The sequence below is a fragment of the Larimichthys crocea genome, chromosome XIV, assembly GCF_000972845.2.
Source record: "Larimichthys crocea isolate SSNF chromosome XIV, L_crocea_2.0, whole genome shotgun sequence".
Lineage (NCBI taxonomy): Eukaryota > Metazoa > Chordata > Actinopteri > Sciaenidae > Larimichthys > Larimichthys crocea.
In genome coordinates, this window is record NC_040024.1 from 10,952,187 (window position 1) to 10,973,334 (window position 21,148).

General features: G+C 43.3%; 1 protein-coding gene across 1 annotated transcript in view; it reads left to right on the forward strand.

The window, feature by feature from the left end:
- exoc6b (exocyst complex component 6B) overlaps positions 1-21,148 on the forward strand; it is a 110,746-nt gene that overhangs the window by 85,912 nt on the left and 3,686 nt on the right. The window contains exon 21 of the mRNA XM_027287710.1: positions 20,614-20,726. Within this exon, the coding sequence (XP_027143511.1) occupies positions 20,614-20,726 (113 nt within the window). The remainder of the gene's footprint in view (positions 1-20,613; positions 20,727-21,148) is intronic.

Here is a 21,148-nt window from a genome sequence, read left to right on the forward strand (position 1 = left end):
TGGAATATCAGTAGAAAAGTACAAAACTGATGCCAGCACCAAGACTTGAAAACAAAATATTCCTCACCTGAAATCTGTACATCGTTAAATTAGCAAACATTCTCATTTAAAAAAAGGAAATATCTGATCAGAGAGTCAAGAAATGAGACCAAGAATTTGTCCTTTGACAGGTTTCAGCGCTCAGTGCTGCATACCAGTCACTACCCACAAAGTATTTAGGTTCCATACCCAGCTTTGAATATCATACCGTCTCTCCTTCAGCAGAGTCTAAAGTTCTTTCCATTTGGACAGAAAAACAACACAGCCCTTCCTCGCTTTAACAGATGGGAAAGTTCTCAAGTTCCTATTGCATGAGATAAACATATTGTAGCAGTAGTGTCCCAATTCTGTACCAGTACCATGAAGTCTAGACTGTTCATCAATCTGCAAATTAATAAAAAAAATGTTTCGGATTACTGCTGTCACATTGTAATACTTTATATTGTATATTTCCTTAAAACTGTGCTATGATTGTCCACATTTTTTATGTGTAAGTAGCTATTAAATTTAATTTTCACAAATTTAGTCCTGATTTTGTAACTTTCCAGACTTCAGACCTGGTTATACTATACTGGAAGTTACATTATTGGTTGTTCAGCCTTAATATTGCTTAGCTAGTCTTTGTGTTTCATATCTTCAATTTTTTTCATGTTGGGAAAGGAATTATTTTGATCCTAAACGGCAACACAGTCAAACAAACGGCCAAACTCATTGTCAGGGATTGTCAAATCTCCTGAAAAAGTTGTATCAGAATGACTACATGTGTGTCCTGTGTCCAACTTCATGAAATCGAAACCTTTTAACTGTCTAGATCCAGTCAGTATCTGCAATTTTGCGACAGATTTGATCCCCCAACATCACAGAGCTGTTGGAGTTCACAGTTTATTTATTTCACACCAAGAATTTTTTGTAGTTTTCACTTGCATTCTCACAGAAATAGGGCCCTGAGTAACTGATTTTTATTCAGTTGAAGCACCAATCGTTCTTCCTCAGTCTGTAAAATCTATAAAATCCCAAGTTAACATCTTCAGCAAGATGAGGCCAAGACCTTCAAAACATGGTCTTCAGACCAAGATCGAGTGTAGGGACGTCACTAAAGAAATAAAAATTGGAAAAGTAGACCACTGGTCTTGGTCTCAACCGCTCCAAATCTTGTCTCAGTCTCGATACACTTTGGTCTTAGTGATGACTTGCTCTCACTTTAGGTGGTCTTGACTACAGCATTGCCTCTTTGCCTCATCTTGGAATCAACCTCATTTTTACTCAAGGCAGAGACCTTCAAAAAGTGTTCCTGGGACCGGTCTCAAGACCAAGACCATGACTGATTACTACAACACTGCACAGAAAATTCAGGATTTCGTTTCAAGACTGATCAAGATCACAACTGTACTCACTAAATTGCTGAAAACACAGCAGTATGTTGCTATAGGTAAGTATGCAGGAGAATATTAAGTACATATAAGCTACCTAAGCAGGCTATATACTGTCTGGTCTTGGTCTTGACCTGGTCTCAACCCTACATGGTGTTTGTCTTGTCTCAAGTCTCGATACACTTTGGTCTTAGCCATGTCTCGGTCTCGATTTAGGTGGTCTTGAATTCAGCGCTGCCTCTTTGTCTGAGACCGAGACAAGGCGAGAGAAAAAATGTGGTCAACCTCTGAGACAAGACCAAGTGTTGTAGGTCTTGAGCGCTACGACGCTGCAATTAAATCCACCCATACCCAGGAGTCATTGAACCTGTTATTACTCTGCACTTTCTGCACGTTCTTCCCGCTGCTTCAGGCTAAAAAGGCAGCGACGCACGGCTCGGATTATTCACTGTTTTTATGACCAACCACTCCAGACCGTCTAGAAAAAAAGGCTGATTCACTGTAACAAGCTTATCTGAGCTGTCAGCAGCTTTCTCCTGTTCTCTGCAATTGCTAAATAATTTGGTGAGCGTAGGAGGCTGATTGCGTTAGTGTGTGTCTGCGTGCTCCCCAGGCTGCCCTTCTCCACAGATCCTATCAATCCTCCTATATTTAGAACATTCAGAAGTCTGTGGTTACTTCAAACCTTTGGCTGGCCCTTGTGTGTTGGTGTGTTGGTTGGTGTGTGTGTGTGTGTGTGTGTGTTGCGGTGTGGCGCCCCCCCAGAAAAACGCTTGCAACAGTAGAGTTCCACTCATCCACTTCTCTGCTCGCTCGTACGCCAGCCATTCTTCCACCTTCAGCCCAGTGTGTGTGTGTGTGTGTGTGTGTGTGTGTGTGTGTGTGTGTCTTTTGTCATTGATTGGTCCCGGGTTCATTCCTTTGGTTGACCACAAACAGTCAGATTCCATCCATTCATCATGTCATCTCTCTTCCCCTCCTCCGCCCTCTCTCTCTTCTCCGTCTTACGTCTTTTTAGTTTCTCGAAAGTCGTTCGCCTTATTTCACTTTAACTCTTTTCTTTCTCCCCTCAACAGATTTCTCTACACCTCTCCTCTCTTTTTTCTTTCTTTCCTCCCCTCTTCACCTCTCCAAGTTGCGTCCTCGCCTCGCCTTGATTTCTTCCTCTCTCTCCATCTTTCCTCCATGTAATCTTCTCTTCTCTGCCTTTTCCCCCCCAAAATATTTCACTAAATCTCTCCTCTCCTCTTTCATCTCCTTTCCTTTCCTCTTTTCATCTTATCTCATCTCATCTCTTCAACTCTCCTCTCTTCAATTTCCTCCTCTCCTCTCTTAATCTCTCTCATCTTTAGTTCATTCCTGTCTCTGTCTCTCCCCCCCTCAGCCTCCTTCTTTGCTGTCTTCAGTTTTCTCCTCCTCTCTTCTATCTCCTTCTTCTCTTCTCTCCTCTCTTCTCCTCTCCCCTCTTCAATTTCCTCCTCTCTTTATATCCTCTCTGCAATTCCTCTCAACTTCACCGTATCCTCTCCTTGATCGTATCCTCTCCTCCTCTTCTTTTCATCTCTCCTCTTCTCTCGATCTATCTCTACATCTACCTTTCACTCACTTTCCAACAGTAACTGGATTTCAGTGGTCAAACTACTCGGTTTCCTTTGTAGCGCACACACACACACACATTTTGAGGCCTGACGTCTGTGTGTGTCCCAACCATTACCTCACGAGGCTTCCCTCTCGCTCTCCAAAAGCAACATGTCACAGCATGACAGCTGCACCCCTTATCCTGACTCTGGTGTGTGTGTGCGCAGATTGACCAGCGTAGCCAGTAGCGATTATCCAGTGACAGGATAGCAGATTCTCTCCCTGTCCATATATATATGTGTGTGTGTGGAGGTAATGGACAGGCTAAGGGATGAGATGAGGCCCAGTGGGAGAGGAAACCTCCATCTCACCTCCTCGTAACCCAGACTAACGAGGCAGCGAGAGGGAGGGAGAAAAGACGGTCGGAAAAAAGAGAAGCAGCGGTGGAAGGTATAGAGCCATATTTTAGGGAAAACACAGAGTAATTGTAACAATACGTATAAAACGTCTGGCTTAATGATTTTTCCAACCGTTACATTTATAGCTATCAAAGTAAGGAGGACAGAGCCACGCACTCATAACTCCAACTCCTCAGTCTTAATTCTATGAATCAACATTTTGGCATGTCACTAATATACATGTTACCTTAAAGCAACACAGCGTAGAAAATGTTATTTTTGCGATGTAGCGCCCCCAGTTTCAGAGTGTAAGAGTGTATCTGCTATGATTACATGACTTATGATCAAAAACTAGTGAGTCAACAAGTTTTCTAACAGCCAAACATCAGAGACGTAGCAGCCAGCTAATATTACTGACTAGTCCAGCAGCAGTCAGCCCAGCTCGGCGTCTGTCTTTCAGCCTTTTATTTCACCAACCACTAAAAGCCAGTCCCACATTTACTCTTCTTGTTGCTCACTTTGTCATTTTCTCTTCCTCGTTTCCTCAGTCAGCTTCTGTGTTTTTGCCTCTGCCATTATACCTGTAGAGGCTGCTGAGCCTGGTTATATTGCCCACTCGCGCAGCTCCTGTTCTGGCACGACACTCTCCACGATCACCCACGCCCCGGGTCTAAAAACAACTTCTTCTCCTTCTCCTTCTCCTTCTTCTCCTTCTCCTTCTCTTTCTTCTCCTTCTCCTTCTCTTTCTTCTCCTTCTTCTTCTCCTTCTTCTTCTCTTTCTTCTTCTCCTTCTCCTTCTCTTTCTTCTCCTTCTCCTTCTCTTTCTTCTCCTTCTTCTTCTCCTTCTTCTTCTCCTTCTTCTTCTCTTTCTTCTTCTCCTTCTCCTTCTCTTTCTTCTCCTTCTCTTTCTTCTCCTCCTTCTTCTTCTCCTTCTTCTCCTTCTCCTTCTCCTTCTTTCTTCTTCTTGAGCTAACGGCAGCTACAGTTGTTCACTGTCCATCATAAACTCTGTAAATCACAGAGAGTTTGAGGCGGAGCAGCCGGAGGACATCAGAGGGAAAACCAGAAAACATTTTCTCCATAAAATATGATCCAGTTTCACCAGAATCAGTGAAATAGTCGGTACTGTGTGATCGTACCCGGAGCTCAAAGTTACATAGTGTGAGAACAGACGTACGAATGACAGAGACACCTTTTACTGCATTCAGCGGTTTATCAGGGATCGACAGCATTTGTCGCCAAAATGTGTTGAAATCTTTTGAAGTGAAAGAAAGTGGAGGTAACGGTGGCTACTTCCACAGAGCAGCGACGTTTGAACAATTGGATTTCAATCTGTCTTTAATGCTTCTTGGATGAATTTCCACTTTGCTTTTTTGATATCGGATCCGGCCAAGACGTTAAATAAGGTCAAAGCGTCATTCGTAGCCAAGGAAAGCCCCTAGTAGAAAACCATCTGCTTACATTCAAACTGAGCAACAGGTGTACAACACTTCTTTCTTTTTTTTTATACTTGTACAGTATGAAAAACAACATGTACGGGGGGAAAGTCATCCATCAGCCAAACAGGAAGCCTTCACTTGATTCTGTCAGAGTTTGTTTGTTGCTTCATTGTTCCCGACTTGAGTGTACATGTCACTTAGCGCGCCTCGCTTCCCCTCGGTCTGCTCGACTCCCACTGAAAGAGACGATACACTCTTCCAGGAAATAATCCCTCAAAATCATATTGTCTCGCAAACTTTATTGTCGTAGCAGGCGATTTAAGGTTAGTACCTGACGACGTGAAGTTAGCAGTATGACGCTCCTGCAGGCTTGCATACGTGCCAAGGTTTTGTCTCCGTCTTGAAATGAGAATAAATGGAGTTTAATCTTCTGCAAATCCCGTCATATGTCAGCGTTATTATTTTTTTTGTTGTTATCTTCAGCCAAGTTGACCTGAAATCTACACCCGTGCGCGGAGACGAGGGAGGCGACTCTCTCTGCGCAGGATGGAAGTGCTGTGGGGAGGAGAAAAAGAAAGCGACGGGTTAGGAGGAGGGCAGACAGAGGTGAGGATGAGGACAGGAAGAGATAGACGAGGTCAGAGGGATGGAAGGAGACAGAAAAATCTGCTACCGTCACATTCCTAAAGACTGTGGTCACGCTGGGACAGCTACAGCATGTGGGTGTGTTTGTTGGACTGTTTGTGACAGGTCGGGTTCAGCGAAGGGACTGCTGACAAGAGCCGGGATGAACTGTACTCAGACGAGGGTTGAACGGCAGGCGACGGGTTTGACCTTTTAACTTGTAGCTCCTCGCCAGACGTCAGACAGATGAAGAAAGAGGGAGAGGTCGAGTGAGAGGGTGAACAGAGAGCAAATAAATACAAAAAAAAAGGCGGAGATGGGGCCCGAGAATCTGAAGAGAAAGGCGCAAATGAAGGAGAAAGTTAATATGAAAGACCGGAGTGAATCTAAAGGAAGATGACAGGAGAAGGAGAAAGCGTCTTGTCCAGATTCTGAACTCGCCGAGTGCGAAAAACAAGACATGAATGCGTGAAAGTGTTGACGGAGCGGAGCGAAAAGCGAGGGATCGCGAGTGAAAGCGTGCAGTCAGGTGAAAGTGATACGGCGGGTGAAATGGACGTACAGGGTGGTCTCCCTCTCTCCCCGTGTCTCTCCGTCCGTCTCTCTCCCTCTCTCTCCTCGGGAGGCTGACACTTCCCTTCATCCGTTTGACCGCTCACAGAAGGGGGGATGAATAGAGGAGTGGAGAGGGGTGAAAGAGCGGGATGAGCGGAGAAGAAAAGAGGGGCGAAGGGAGGATGAGCAGCAGACGGACATCTAAATGCTCGCCCGCCGATCTATTGGAAGAGCGGGGGTGGGAGACACAAACAACGTGTGGACACACACATAAACATGGATGCAAACAGTTTCGCGACAGCAACACATTTTCTTTTAGTTTTTCGGGGCGTAGGAACGCGAAACCGCTTTAAAACTTTTGCCTTTGTCCGTCCTCCACAAGCGCTCATAGAAATGTTGGTGCGTGAGGCGTCCCGGTGGCCGAGCAGTCTGAGAGACGCACCATGTAACCATGCAACCCTGACGTCCCGGGTTCAGATCTGGCCAAGGACTCTTACTGTGCCACATCCGCCGATTTCTCCCTCCTTGTGTTTCCTGTGTTGCTTTCCACAAAGTTAAAGCTGCATTCGCTGACTTTTATTTTTCTAAAAAAAAAACATTGTCCTGTTCCTCCGTGATGTGATAAATCACCTCGCCTAAAATCAAGATCCAAACACGACAGAGGCGATGTTTTTCAGCGCTTACACACATAATTCACGGCAGCACAGGATGTTCACATAAACACATAAAACACGCATTAACCTTTCCATCATATTTGTGTCTCACAAATGTTGTTTTGTCTTCCTCCCAAAGAGGAGCAACGCTCAAAAATAATAATACAACCTGCACTGTAAAAAAACGCCCGGTGGAAAAACGTGACAGTGAAAAAACGTTTTTATAGTAAAGTAATATTTTAAATAACAGACTGTTAATCGTACAGTTAAACACCGTCATATTTCATGGCAGAACCTTTATTGTATGCGGCATACATACAGTCAATTATACGGCGAAACCTCAGCATAGATAAAGAATATTCAAGCTCTCCCAGTCCAATTGTATGTCAAAGGGTCAAATTACAGTCTGAATATGACATTCTCTCTACCAATAAAGCAGAGTACCCTTTAAGACAGACTAAAGGGACACGTCTTAATTTGTCTCCTCACCCTCAAGCGCCAATCAGCCTTCAATTTTATATCGCAAACTTACGACTCCTCTCGCGCCCTAACTACCAACCCAGCTGAAATAAATGCCACCTTCGCTTACTTTTATTCCAACCTGTATAAATCTGAACCCCCTGCAAATAAGATCGCAATGGATAACTTCTTGGATAGCATTGACATACCTGTCATAGATCCTCACGTTAAAGAAGAGTTGCCTATACAGATGGAAGAATTAATTTCATGCCTTTTAAATTAATGCAAAATAACAAAGCCACAGGGCCGGATGGATTTCCGGTGGGCAATCTCAATCTTACTTATTCCCAAAAAAGACAAGATCTTAGATGAATGCAGCAGCTGGAGACCTATAAGTTTATTAAATTCAGATGTTAAAGTGCTAGCACGTCGTTTGGACCCTTATCTACCAGGCATAATTTCCTCAGATCAAACAGGGTTTGTTAGAGGTCGGCAACTTTCAACTAACATTAGAAGACTTCTAAATATCGTGCTTTCTCCTAACACAATTATACGGCAAAACACGGTTTCTTTTGATGGTAGAAACTTGTAAAATATAGAATACAACGCCAACTTTAAACCTAAAATCATTCAGTACTGATATATACCGTCACCGTAATATTAGAAAAATGTAAAAATTCTGGTAACCATAGCGAGCAGCCCCTTCCTTTGTCTTTACAGAACTTTTTTTTACTCTTGTGGTTCACTCTCCCGGCTCTTGTAGCGTGTTTTACGTCCCAGCTCGTATTGGATGAATTCTCATGAAATAAACTCACTGTATACGTCTTGCCTCAGCAACAAACGGCTGCCAGAGACGGTTTGTGACGACCTGTAGTGTGAAGTTGTTTCTCTCAAGCGAACAAAGAGTTAAAATACAGAGCGGCTGCCTTGCGAGCTATTTTTAAAACTATCCAGAGTTTTGTTATTTATTATTTTTAGTCTGATCTTGGCAGATTTTTCGTGGACTGGACCTCCTTTTTGTTTTTGTTTTTTTCTCTGGTTTTAGCAGATTTCACTTCACCTCTCTCCGGCCGCCGCCTCTCCTGTCTTCTCCTCTGGCTCTCCTCTTCCTCCGCTTTCTCTCTCTTCCTACCTTCTCCCTCTTCCCCTTAAAGTGCGATTACGAGGCGTCGCGGAGGCTGATGCCTCTGTCAAACACACTAAGCACAAATAGAGGCTTTAAACACACACACACACAACTGAAAATGGGTGCAACATGAGGTCAGTGGGATAAGTACTGGTGCCAGGGAGGGGTGAGAACTCACCGTCAGACCCCCTAAAACACCCTTATCTGACCACACACTCTTCCCCAAATGCTGTTTGTCTGCAACATATACACACCTGTCTCTCCATTTCCCTCTAAATATATATATATATATATAATAAAGCACACACACACACACACACACAGAGGCTAATAAAGCGGTCAATGATCCTGCTGCGTTCAAGATAACGGCAGAAAAATAGTTGCTGCGTCCATATCTGCAGATTTATGAGTTCAAGCTGTTTGTGTGGGAGAGGTCAGTGTTTGTGTGTGTGTGTGTGTGTGTGTGTGTGTGTGTGTGTGTGTTTGTGTGTGTGTGTGTGTGTGTTCCTCGGCCCCCGTCTCAACTTCCTGTCCTGTCTGTGGCCGGCCTTATCGGCATGGCAACGGGTCAGCCAGTGGTCACAGCGACAGAGCTATTGAGCAACCTGATTGGACGGGGTGGGGAGCGGCAGTTCGCTACTTCCGACCGATGGTCAAGTGGTGGTCAGGATTAGGAGTCCGCGACACACACACACACACACACACGTACTGTAATGAGTCATTTAATCACACATACACACAGCGACCACATCTTAAATAATGACTGTCAGTCAGTTCATATTTTACACACACACACACACACACACACACACATATATACAGCGGCCGTGTGGTGACCGGGTCAGGTCATTGTTCTGTGTTATCAGTCTTGACCTCTCCGTCAGTCTCCCCGATATGACCTGCATCTACACCCCTTCCTGTGTGTGTGTGTGTGTGTGTTTCTGTGTGAGACTTTGCGGTCACTCCATGGTCAAACCAAAAAGTTGAGACCCTTAAAAAAAAAAAGCTCTCACCTTTCAAATGTTTCCTGTTTTTGGGGGTCGTCGAGGAGAGTGAGGGATGTGTTTCATTTCGAGCTGCAGTGAAATGTTGTGAAACACTTGTCTCGTTTTTTTGCAAATTAGATTTTACCCGCAGAAGAATAATTGTTTTGAGATCAGTCCGGGGGCCACAGATGTATTTGAAATGTGAATTTGAGTTGGTTTCCAACTGTTGATCTCGACCTTTTTTGGACCACTAAGAAGAAACAAAACACAAAAATACATTAATATGAAACTGGATCACCCACAAAAAGTTGGAACTTCTATGAAAGCTGTTTTATTACTGCACTATCTCCCTTGTTTCATTGGTAGATAGTGACGTATTTGAATTTAGGACAAGATGAACAAGACTTTATTGATCCCACATCGATAGATATCACACACGATAGATAATTGGTCTGGTTTGTATGGTTTGTACCGTCTTCTCCTTCCTCACAATGAAGGTCAAACAAGTGTTTGAGTCTTTATTGACGATTAAAAAGTGGCAGAACTCACGTGAACTCTGAAACTCTGACCAGAATTAACTTAGTAGCTGAATTCATATAAAAAAAAAGTGATTCGATCTTGCAGATGAATCGAATCAGAACAGTCGTCCTTTAAAGCTTAGTGGAAGTGGACGAACCCGACGTGAACTCCCGGCCCAGAATTAACCTCCTAAAAAGTGTCTGGACTTTAAATTGACTTTAAAAAAGTGGCCGAAGCCAAATTGACCTTTTTAAAAAGTGCTCGAGTCTAAATTGAGCTCAGTAGCGGAGCTAAAAGCCGCTGTTTTTCTAGCCCTGTTTGTTTTGGAGTATTCTGTCTTTATTTGCTTTATCAGCGCACAGAGCAGCTCCCAGCAGGCCCCTCTGACTTCAGCCTGCACTCGTTTATCGTCTCCCGGATTCTCACTCACTCGTTCTTCCTCCTCCGTAACATCTAGTTACCCTCCGCCTGACCTCCTTTGCTCCCTCCTTTCCCTTTCTCCTGCAGTCCTGTAATATTTCCCCAATCATTCTTTTTGAGTTTTCTCTCTTCCTTCTCATTTACCTCCTCTCGTTCTCTCTCTCACTCCGTCTACGTCTCTCACTCACCCTCTCTCCATCTGTGTAGTGTCTAATTGACAGCAGAGACCCCTGGTTGAACCACCAGCACTCTTCTCTCTCTTGTTTTTTCTCTCCGCGCTCATTCCATTTCAGCCCTGTCACTTTTTTTAAGAGGTCGCACAACTTCTCTGTCACTGCTGACGGAGAGAGAGAGAGAGAGAGAGAGGAGGGGGGAGGACGGGGAAGGGAAGGAGGTGAGAGACGGAGTAAGTGAGACAAAGATGGGAGAAAGCAGACAAGAGACAAAGCAGAAGAAAGAGAACATAAGTTAGTTATGTAAGTAAAGGTAGCATGGAGTTCAGAGAAGCATGCCTGTGACGTGACGATGTAAATAAGTCGTTTAGGAGCCGTGTTCTCGTTCAGACTTCCCAAATATCCTTTAGTCACTTTATTTATTCAGTCTACAAACACTTTACAGTGTCGTGAAAGTAAAAAGTGATGCACAAATCTCACTTTATCCCCTTCTGCTACATATCCGGATACCTAAACTCACGATCTGATACCATGAATGAGCTCATTTGTCTCTGCATAGAACTGGCGTCATGTGTAAGATAATGTATTTGTATATTTATATACCCCATTGGTTTAATAACTATCACTATTGACACTCATACAGTCCCAGTGTATCATATTTTTCTGTTTGAGTGTGAAAGGTCACCCGTGACCTTTGAAACACTAGTTTGAAAATCTCAAAACCCAGCTTTTTGGCATCTATCATCGCCTTACTGGTGGTAAACTACATCAATACAATAATATAAAGACTACAAATATTACTAATACAAAGATCTTTAAGTAAAAAAAAAGGTTGAAACAACCATTTTACACAACACTTCCCTCATCACATAAATTTGCACTACTTGGAGAAAGATCATCTGATTTATTTAACGTTTCAAGTTGGAGAACCCAAGTCATGCACCTGGGATACTCTGGGGGGGACACTTTTGAAAAATGACAGTTAATAAACATGTATTATAACATTACTTGGATACAATCCTCAAACTTGATTCGGATTGATGATGTGGCAGAATAAGGTCACTTTGTAATAGAAGTCGTAATCTTCTATTATTCATAGCAACCTTGCATACAGCACTTGTCATTGGTTTAAAATTGGTTTTATTGTCAGTCTTTGAATGTTTGCTGTGAGGTAAGTTATGCAGAATTAACAGCATGACCACTTGATTGACTGGTTGTAGTAGGTGCCATTACAGGTGGCTTGTTTGCCCACACAGGTTTACCGAAAACGCAGGACTACCTTTTATTTTGAATTAGAAAATGACCGGTGTGCCACCTGGCACCCTATTGGGCCTTAAGTTGATTGTCAGTGTCATATATTGGTGGTTTTCATGCATTCATTGATGTTAGCAATGTACTTTTTATTTTCATAGAGGGTTGCACCTATTTTTTCCACCAATCTGCAGCATGAAGCTGTTTAATCACTTTCCATACCGTACCTTGATCGTTTTGTACAGCATATGTTTTGTGCTGTGGGTATGAAATGGGAAAAACCATTGTTTACCTTCGTGCTGTTGAACCAAAAGTGACCCTGGGTAGTTGTGAAAGACAGAACAAGTAATTCTGTCCTTTCCCCTAGAAAGGGAAGACAGCCTGCCTGGCCTCTGTGTCTGGTTGCTTTTTCTTTTTTTTTACAGGCAAAAATACTGATTAAAGTATCTGTGTCCTATCTGGCATCCATCGTGCTGAAGTGCCCTTGAGCAAGCTCCAGTAGTACCGTTCTGTATCTGACCTCTGACCCCTCGATGTGGGAGAACACAAAAGCTAACCTCCCAACAGGGAACGATAAAACATCATGATTTTATCTTTTCTTTGCTGTATTTTATTACCACGCACATGACGAGCAGTCGACCCACTGTGGATTAATAAAGTACAGTATGTACATTGATGGAGTATCACGGTGGAGGTTGTGCTGCATTGTGGTTTCTGGCAGCCGTGTGCTGCGGTCGTAGAATCGAGGCTGCAGGCAGATGTACAAAGATACAAGCTTTTGGTTTTAATTTAATTTTTGGCCCTCCGCTAAGAAAGAAAAATTAGTTCCCTGTTGCGAAGCGATAACATCCAAGCTTACTTCATTCCATTCATAGTTCAAGATGGAATGATACTGTCCAAGCTGCAGGGTACAAGTTTGTGGAGTTAGAAGAACTAATAGAGGGCCTTTCACAGTGCAAAGTTAAAATGTGGGAATATAGAAACTTAAGATAAGAAAGTGTGAGAAAGTTACTGTTTGTCTCAAAGCTTCAGTAAGAAGTGGACAACAGCCCAGGCCCTGATAACCTCTAAATTTGACCTTTGACTTCTTGCTTTCAGAGGTCGAGAGCTGACTTTGGGGTTAAGTGTAAAATCCTCTTTTCAGTCAAGATCATGATGGGCTTTTTCTCACATGAAATGTTGAGTATTTTTAAAGATACGAGTGCCGAACGGCAATTCTGATAATCGGTTAGTTGAAATTTATCAAGAAAGGACATCAAATGTTCAACTTTTCTCTGTTTTGTCGGTTTCTGACAGAAACTAGCTGTAATTTGCAGCCCTAGAAGGTACAACATGCAGCGAGATTTGGCATATTTGGTGGCACCGCAACAATTAAGTTGATTTAAAGGGAAATGTGTCTGAAATATGTAGTTTTTCAAGCTTCTTTTCGTTGTCGTAAAGACAGTAAATTGAATATCTTTGTGTTTTTGACAGTTGGTCAACAAAACAAGCAGTTTTTATGACTTCTTTCTGGCCTCTCAGAAAAGCTTTTCCAAACTTTTATCGATCAAACTATAATCAGCAGATAAATGTTTGAGCCCTGCTTGTTTAAAAACCATTTCTGAAGGTTTCTTGTTTTCTTCTTTTGGTTCTTCTCTGTTAGACCTTTGTCCTAGAGAATTTCTTTTAGTCTGGTCAAAAGTAAAACCATTTAGTGACCTTTCAACCCTCGAAGATGGAGAGAGATATCGCCAAAGAGAAACAGGAGATATGGATTGAAGGCAGGGAGGAGCTGAGCGATGACAGACGGGTGACAAAAAACAATTCTTCTGCTTTTAGGGAAGTCTGAACTCGTTGAAAGGACGATGATTGGCGCTGTGATGGACAGCTGTCAGATGCTCCATTATTATTTTCCACCAAAGAGACGCTTCTTTCCTTAAACACAGTCCAGGTAAAACAGCAAGAGAGAGGCTTGATTGACAGGTGTCAGTGGCGACCTTTGAACTCTGATCTCATATGTGGATTTAGTGATGGGGTGACTGACGACGGACAAGTGTCAAAGCTCTTCTTCTGTTCTTGGTGATCTCTTGAGAAGAAATGTTGACTTTGCTATGACAGCTTTTGGATTTTTGAGTTTAAAATAAAGGAATGGTCACCTCTACAGCTTGACAACGTAAAGAAGGATCTCTGGAGAGTGCGCTGGATAAACAGATGGATGATTGATGGATGGAGGAAGGACGGACTGCAGAGATGGACAGGTTGGCTGCTTCTCTTGATAAAAGTCCAGTCCACTTTCCCTGCTTTTAGTGACCTTTGAACCTCTTCGAGAGGAGATGGACGGCTCAGAGCTGAGAGAGGAGTGGATGTCAGGAGGGGAGGTTTGATAACGGAGCATGTTTGAACATTGTCTCCCCTCTTGTAAATAGAAACGATCTTTGGTTCAGTGTTTGCCTCATAGCAGAAACATTACATAATCTCAACGCGTGTGTTTGTGTGTGTGTGTGCGCATGCACGGGGTGTAAACATGATGAATTCTGGGTGACCCCGACGTTTGGCCGCTAGGAATGGGAACACGGGCAATTCCCCGACAGTCCCAAACAAATAAATCTTGCACACAGCCGGAATAACTATTAACAAGTCTGCTAAACACTGAGGGGGAGAGGACGGCAGCAGAGATGGACGTAGAAAAGGAAAGAAAGAAGAGAGGGATGGAAAGATGGAGTGAGGTCGACTTGGAAAGAATGAGGAGAAGGAAGGGGAAGTTTAAAAAAAGATGAAGAGGATCGGGACAAAGAGTTTGGTTACGGAGGGAAGGATGGAGTAAAGTTGCCATGGGGAGGATGAGGAGAGTAGAAAGAAAGGAGGAAGAGGAGGTAAAGAAGTGGGGGGGAAAGGGAGAAGAGGAAGAGAGCAACAAGAAGGGGAGTTCAGAAAGAGAAAAAGATGGAAAGAAGGAGGACGAGGGAAAAGGAAGGGAACATGAGGAGAAGGGGTAGAGATGGAGGATAGGGAGAAAAGGATGGATGGGTGGAAAAGCAGCAAAGTAGATAAAGGTATAAGAGCAGGTGTTCTCATATCTGAGGGAAGGAAAGGAGGAAGGACGGATGAGGACAGTAAGGAGAGATAGGAGGGGTTGGAAGATGGAAAGGAGTCAAGTTGGCATGAAGCGGAGGAGAAAGGGAAGAAATAACGAGGGTGAACGGGAGCGACTGATTGACTTTTCAGACTGAGGGGAGAGAGAAAGAAGTGAAGAAACAAAAAGAGAGGAGGATGGGAGGAAGGAAGGATGGATGGAAGGAGGGAGGGAGGGAGGGAGGGAGCGAACCCCATTAGTGGAGGAGAAAGGAGAGAAAACAAACAAGAACTGTGAGGGTAACACGTCACTTTGTTTTTCTGCTCGTCCCCCCAGAAGAATAAGAGGAAGCAATAATCTGTGTGTGTGTGTTTGAAAGAGTGTGTGTGTGTGTGTGTGTGTGTGTGTTTGAAAGTGTGTGCGTGTGTGTGTGTGAGAGAGGAGACAGGAGCGATAGCGCGGGGGAGGTCATGGCGAGGTGAGAGAGGGGGAGCGAGACGGAGAGAGAAGTTCAGCGAGAGGTGAAGAGAGACCTGCCGTTTTCTGTGTGTGTGTGTTTAGGGTGAATCGGGGGTCAGGTGTGTGTGTGTGTGTGTGTGTGTGTGTGTGTGTGTGTGTGTGTGTGTGTGTGTGTGTGTGTGTTGGCTCGTTTTTTTTGGACTGCCCTCTCTCTCTCTCTCTCTCTCTCTCTCTCTCTTTTCTTCTTCTCCTCTTTTCCATTTCCATCAGTCTTATCTGCGTCTCCTGCCTCCATCGCTCCTCCGACCAAACTTACCTACTGACCTCAAGTTCACCCAAAACTCTCCGTGCGCCTCCTTCTCCTCTCCTCTTTTACTTTCCTTCCCTCCTCTAATCTCATCTCCTTTCCTCTCCTCTCCTCCCTTACTTTCTTACTTCTCCTCTCATCTACTCTTTCATTTTTCTCCCTCCTTCTCTTTTCTCCTCTTCTTCATCTCCCATCCTTTTCTCTCATCTTCTCATCTTTCTGTGTTTACTTCCTCTTCTCCTCGCCTCACCTCTGATCTCTCACTCCTCACTTCTCCTCTTTTTCTCTCCTTCCCTCCTCTGCTCTCACTCCCTCTCTCTTCCCCTCTTTCTATTTCTCTCCCTTGCTTCATCACTCCTCTCCTCCTCTCTTCCTCTTTTTTTCTCCTCCCGTATCCATTTCTCTCTCCTTACTTCCTCTTCTCCTCATCTCTCATCTATCACTCATCACCTCCTTCGCTTGTTTCTCCTTTTCCTCTCTTCTATCTTTTTTCTTCTCCTCTTTTTCTCTTCTCCCTCCCTCTTCAACCTCCTTGCCTCCTCTCCCCTCGCGCTTCCATGCTTCCCCTTTTTTTCTCTTCTTATTTTATAACTCCTCCTCTCCTTCTCCTCCTTATTCTGTCTGTTTTCCTGTCGCTGAGATCTTACGTGGAACATTTTGCTTTCCGTTATCTCCAATAAAAAAACAACAGAGGGAGAAAGAGAGAGAGAGAGAGAGAGAGCATGAACGAAAGTGACCCGCCGTCAGATAACATGAAAATCTGATGGAGCTCAGTCGCCAGCTTATCGGCGCGTGTGAACATTGTCATCTCTGCGTGCGTGAGAGTGTTAACGGCGCTTTTTAGGCTGACTTCCTCCAAACAGACGGCGACAGTATCTGTCGTTATCTGTACATGCCTTCACCTTGTATTTACCGCACACACACACACACACACACACACACACACGTGTCTGTACCTAATTAACGGACAGATTTGTTCACGTAACCTCACAGCCGGATGATATTTGTGTTTTATGTAACTGCCTTCGTTTGTGTATGTGTACCTGTTTACATGTGGACATGAAGCCAGCATGTATGTGTGTGTGTTTGTACTTGTTTATACGGGAAGATTAGCAGGTCAAACCTCGGCCGAGCGAGGGTGAACTCGGGGACAAACTAGAGAGAGAGAGAGCGATAGAGTTGAATAGAGAAGTGAAAGGACCAGAGGGAGGAAGGGAAGTGTGGGAAGAAAGAGGGAGGAAAAGATCAGGAAGTCCAAATCAGCCATTCGTCTTACAGTCTCCTGTCTGAAGCCAGATTTAGAGGAAATATCACTTTTATTAACCTTACGGCGAATGTGAAATATTTAGGACACTTCCTGTTTTCATGAATAGCTCCGATGAGTTGAATTCGGATAGAAGTCACGACCTCTGCGCTCATAAAAACACAATAAATCTGTGTAAATGTACGTGACGTGACTCATCAGTCGAGTCCCTCAGCTTTTACCTAAAGCTAAAACACACTATATAACATGGAAAAGCTTCTTCGATACAAGACTATCACAAATTACTGGAGGCTTTTTTTCAGCTTTTTCCTCTGTGGGATCCTTTCCATAATGTTGTCAGACACTTTAAAAAAAAAAAAAACAATCTCAGTCTGTCGGCGGTTTGTAGTTTATCTGACAAAAGTTCAAACACAGTAGTCATGAAAAAGATATTGTCAGGACAAAGTCCAGAACTGTCTCAATTTGTCTTTTGTTAGTACACATCTGTGTGGTACGCTGTGTACTTCCTGCCGTAGCGCACAAATTACAGCAGGGTGTGTGTGTTGTCTCAATTCGAGCTTAACAAAAAATGATGTTGCTGCTGCTTCTTCTTCTTCCTCACCAAACTGCAATCAGGCAGAGCAACATTTGTGTTGAAGTACGTGAATTGAGAAAGCGTCAATCGACTGTCCTCGACGCAATGAGATGGTCATCCGTTCAACATCGATATCGGAAGAAACGCGATCACATTATGATGCATCGAAGAACAAGAATCCACTTCCTACACGTGAAATCCATGAACATTTCCCACATTGCGTTGAAATGACTCTTTATTTGGAGATGTTAGTGAGCAGCTTTGGTTTTTTGGCTTGTGGGTCGTGCACCTGCTTGGCCTCCTTGATTCCATACGCATCATGGTTTTGAATCTATAAAGGTTCAGGTCAGTTGCCGTATCTCTGGTGGTGTGATTACAGACTTGATTGTGTCATTTAAAGGACCATATTAAGTTGTATGTGTGACGCTCTATTGACAGTCGCCCAAAAGGGTTACACGTCGTAGCCTACACTGGACCAATTTAAGAAATTGCTGACCCCATTCGTCACAAAAATGGGTCTAGATCTCAAAAAAGGTTGCACTCTGACCGTAGTTTTACTCGGTCTTGTCTCAGACAAAGATGACTTGGGATTTTCACAGCTGCGGAGATACTACTAACTACTACAAATCTGACTTCCTAAGCCATAAAGTGTGAACCTGCAAAGCAGCGGTAGGCCTAGGTCTTGACTTTGTCTTACCCTGCCTTGGTCTTGGTCTTGACTTGGTCTCAACCCCTCAAAGTCTCGATACACACTGGTCTTGGTCATGTCTTGGTTTAGGTGGACTACAACTCTGCTAAGAAGACTGTTCATGTACCCAGAATGCAATCTAAAGTACTGATACTGCAACATCAGTTGCGTTGATACTTCAGGTATCGATCCGCCCAACTAAAATTGATCGTCTGGAGCAGCGACTGCAGATTTCTAGAGATCTATAGGTCTATAAAAGCGAACATTAAAGATTTCGTGGTTCATGTTCTGTATGCGGAGAAGATTTTTTTTCAAACCCCGCGTCCCGATTGGTCAAGTAACTAGAGCTCGTTCTGTTTCCCGTTGAACCAGATGTCCTGCGAGTCAGGCAGCAGTCTGCCAAGTCAGTAGGACTTTAAAATTAGGCATCACGCTGTTGCCTGAGCAGTTGTACAATCCAGCGACGGCGAAATTGGAGGCTAAATTTGTTCAAAAACCACAAAAAAAACCATAATTCAACGTTTTCTTCTCTCTCTGTCTCTGTCTCTCTCTCTCTCTGTATCCCATCATTCCTTCATTTATCTCCAAACTTTTAACGTGTGTCACCCACATCTTCTGCCTTCCTTCCTGTTTGCCTGATGGCGCACCTCCATCGCCCAAACGCTCGCTAATCTATCCATCTTCATCTGCCCTTCCTTTACCCCTTCACTCTCTCTCTGTCTGCGCTGTTATCCATTTCTCTCCATCTGTGTCTCTTTCCATCTTTACTCTCTCTCCCCCCCACCCCACATGTGGTTTTGCTCTCCATCCCTCTGTACTCCTTCCCTCCCTCCCTCCCTCCCTCTCCTCCTCTTCTCTCATCCCTCGCTCACATATGGTTTCTCTCTCTGGGTCTGTGTGTGTTTGGTGTTACCCAGAGTTCACAGGGGCTCCCTGCTCATATGTGTGTGTGCGCACTTTACAGACGGCGAGAAAGAGTGTGTGCATGTCTGCAGGCTTACGGGTTTGCCTGCCCGGGCCTGTTTCTCTATGTGTGTGTGTTAGGTAGAGTTCAAGAGGGCAGCATCAGGTTATGCAACAGTTTCGAATGTGGGTCGTTCAGAGGAAGAGTTCACCCTCCTCTCCTTCGATCTTTCTCCTTCCTTCCTTCCTTCTTCTCTGCTCTTTCCTCTCTTGATTCTGTTGCATTTTTTTGTGTGTGTGTTTATCTACCTGAATCTGAGCGAGTCCAGTTCAACCAACGCCAGAAAAAGAAATAACATATTGTCAAGAGATCAGTGAACGGATCATCTGTTTAAGTGTTGAAAACATAAACAGTTCTTAAATCTTTTACTGAATTGTGTGTCAGATTTTGGGGGCTGTGTTTATATAATATGTCAGAAATGAAAATATGTTTTCACGAGTGTAATAATCACCTGAAAATAAGGACCGTCATGCTTTTGTTACCTTAGAATGAGTCTCTTATATCTACAGACACCACGAGTCCTCCTTGACGGAGTAGCTCTAGATGGGTTCAGGTTTTTGGAAACAGTTCATGGCCACTGTAGTTTCTCCTTTCGTGCTCGGTAAGGTGAGGCGACGGGGTTGCAATCAGCCACTACATCTGTAATCAAAAGTTATCAACAGTGTCGCCAGGAACGTTTTTTGGGGGGTGAACAGTGAACTGACAATCCTTTGTAAATATAGTAACTTATTTATTTATGTGTGCACACATGGCAACCTAACACACTATTATTATTATTATTATTATTATTATTATTTGGCCGTTTAAAAATATTCCAATTTCATATGCGTGTAACCATATTGTGTTACATCTTTGAATCCAATATTAACAGTTCAGTTCAGTACACCTAACAGCTTGTTTGTATGTGAACAGCCTATACATTAATGAAACTGTAAAGGTGTATTTGAAGTTATGGATTAATAATATTAATAATATGAAGAGTTTCAAGATATCAAAAAAACATATTTGTCCCCTTTACACTCACAATGTAAGCACAAATATGCAAATAAAAACAAACTAAATTAGGAAATGGTTAGAAAACAGAAGCTAAATTAAATATCTTACCTGCTACAATCAAAAATAGCTTTATTATTTAATTATAATTATGATTTTGGAGTAAAAAAGAAGGTCAAAACCTTTTTTTACAGGGTTACAGCTTCGTGAAGTGAACGATAAATAAAGATAAAAACAGTATTTTTGGCTGCTGATCATTTAAACTGATCAAACTTTTGGCTCTAGCGAATTAATTTCATTATAGTTTCATAAATCTTAATAATCTCTTTCAAACTGCCAGATTCGGTCACAGTATTTACGCTGCTACCAAGTTCATATTTTCTTCCTTTCGGAGGGTGGGGCCGCCCGAAAACAACCTGCATTGGAGAATTTGAATCAGAATTAATCCAATCCTTCGGGTCGACAGGTCAAACTGCTCTGGTAGAGTTCACGCGCCCACACAACTCTGTACCAATCACCGCAACGCCTGATTTCATCTGAAAACAGCCTTTAAATGGTTTTCCAAATCTTACTCAACATGTTGTTGTGTTGGCGTGGGCCGCCTGAGTCTGCCGGATATTCTTGTTTATTTTCTCACAGCTTAACAGATAATTCAATCTGGGGTGTTTGTGTGAGTCACTGGGGTTTTTCGTTAATCTCTTGTCTGTCTGTGTTTCTTCTAGTTGCTGGACCTGTTCACACAGTGGGATTGGTCGACCTACCTGGCTGATTACGGCAAACCCACCTGCAAATACCTGAGAGTCAACCCGCACACTGCACTGGCCCTGCTAGAGAAGTGAGCAATCCTTCATCCATCCTGCTACTGTCGTTCCACTATTTCCTCTTTCTGGTTTATCCGCCCTTTTGTTCCGCCAACTTATAACGCAGATAGATAAACTGAGGAACTTGACATCACTCCTCATGTCTGTGCGTCAAGCTGGAAAACATGAGGAAACAAAAAGATCGTACTGTCTATAAAACGTCTGTAAACCTTACTGAAACATATCAAATTTAAGCCGTAGATAAACAGAAACAGAAGATAGAAGTTCTCCATCCATCTTCACCTCTCTGTCTCCTGTGTGTCCTCTCCGTCATGTTTTGACAGGTTATTTAAGCCGTGAGTATTTGTCTTGTGTTGTGTGTGAGAATTGTTGGACGACTACTAAAGCATGCGTGTACAAGTACATATAAAGTAGGCATGCGTGTGTGTGTGTGTAA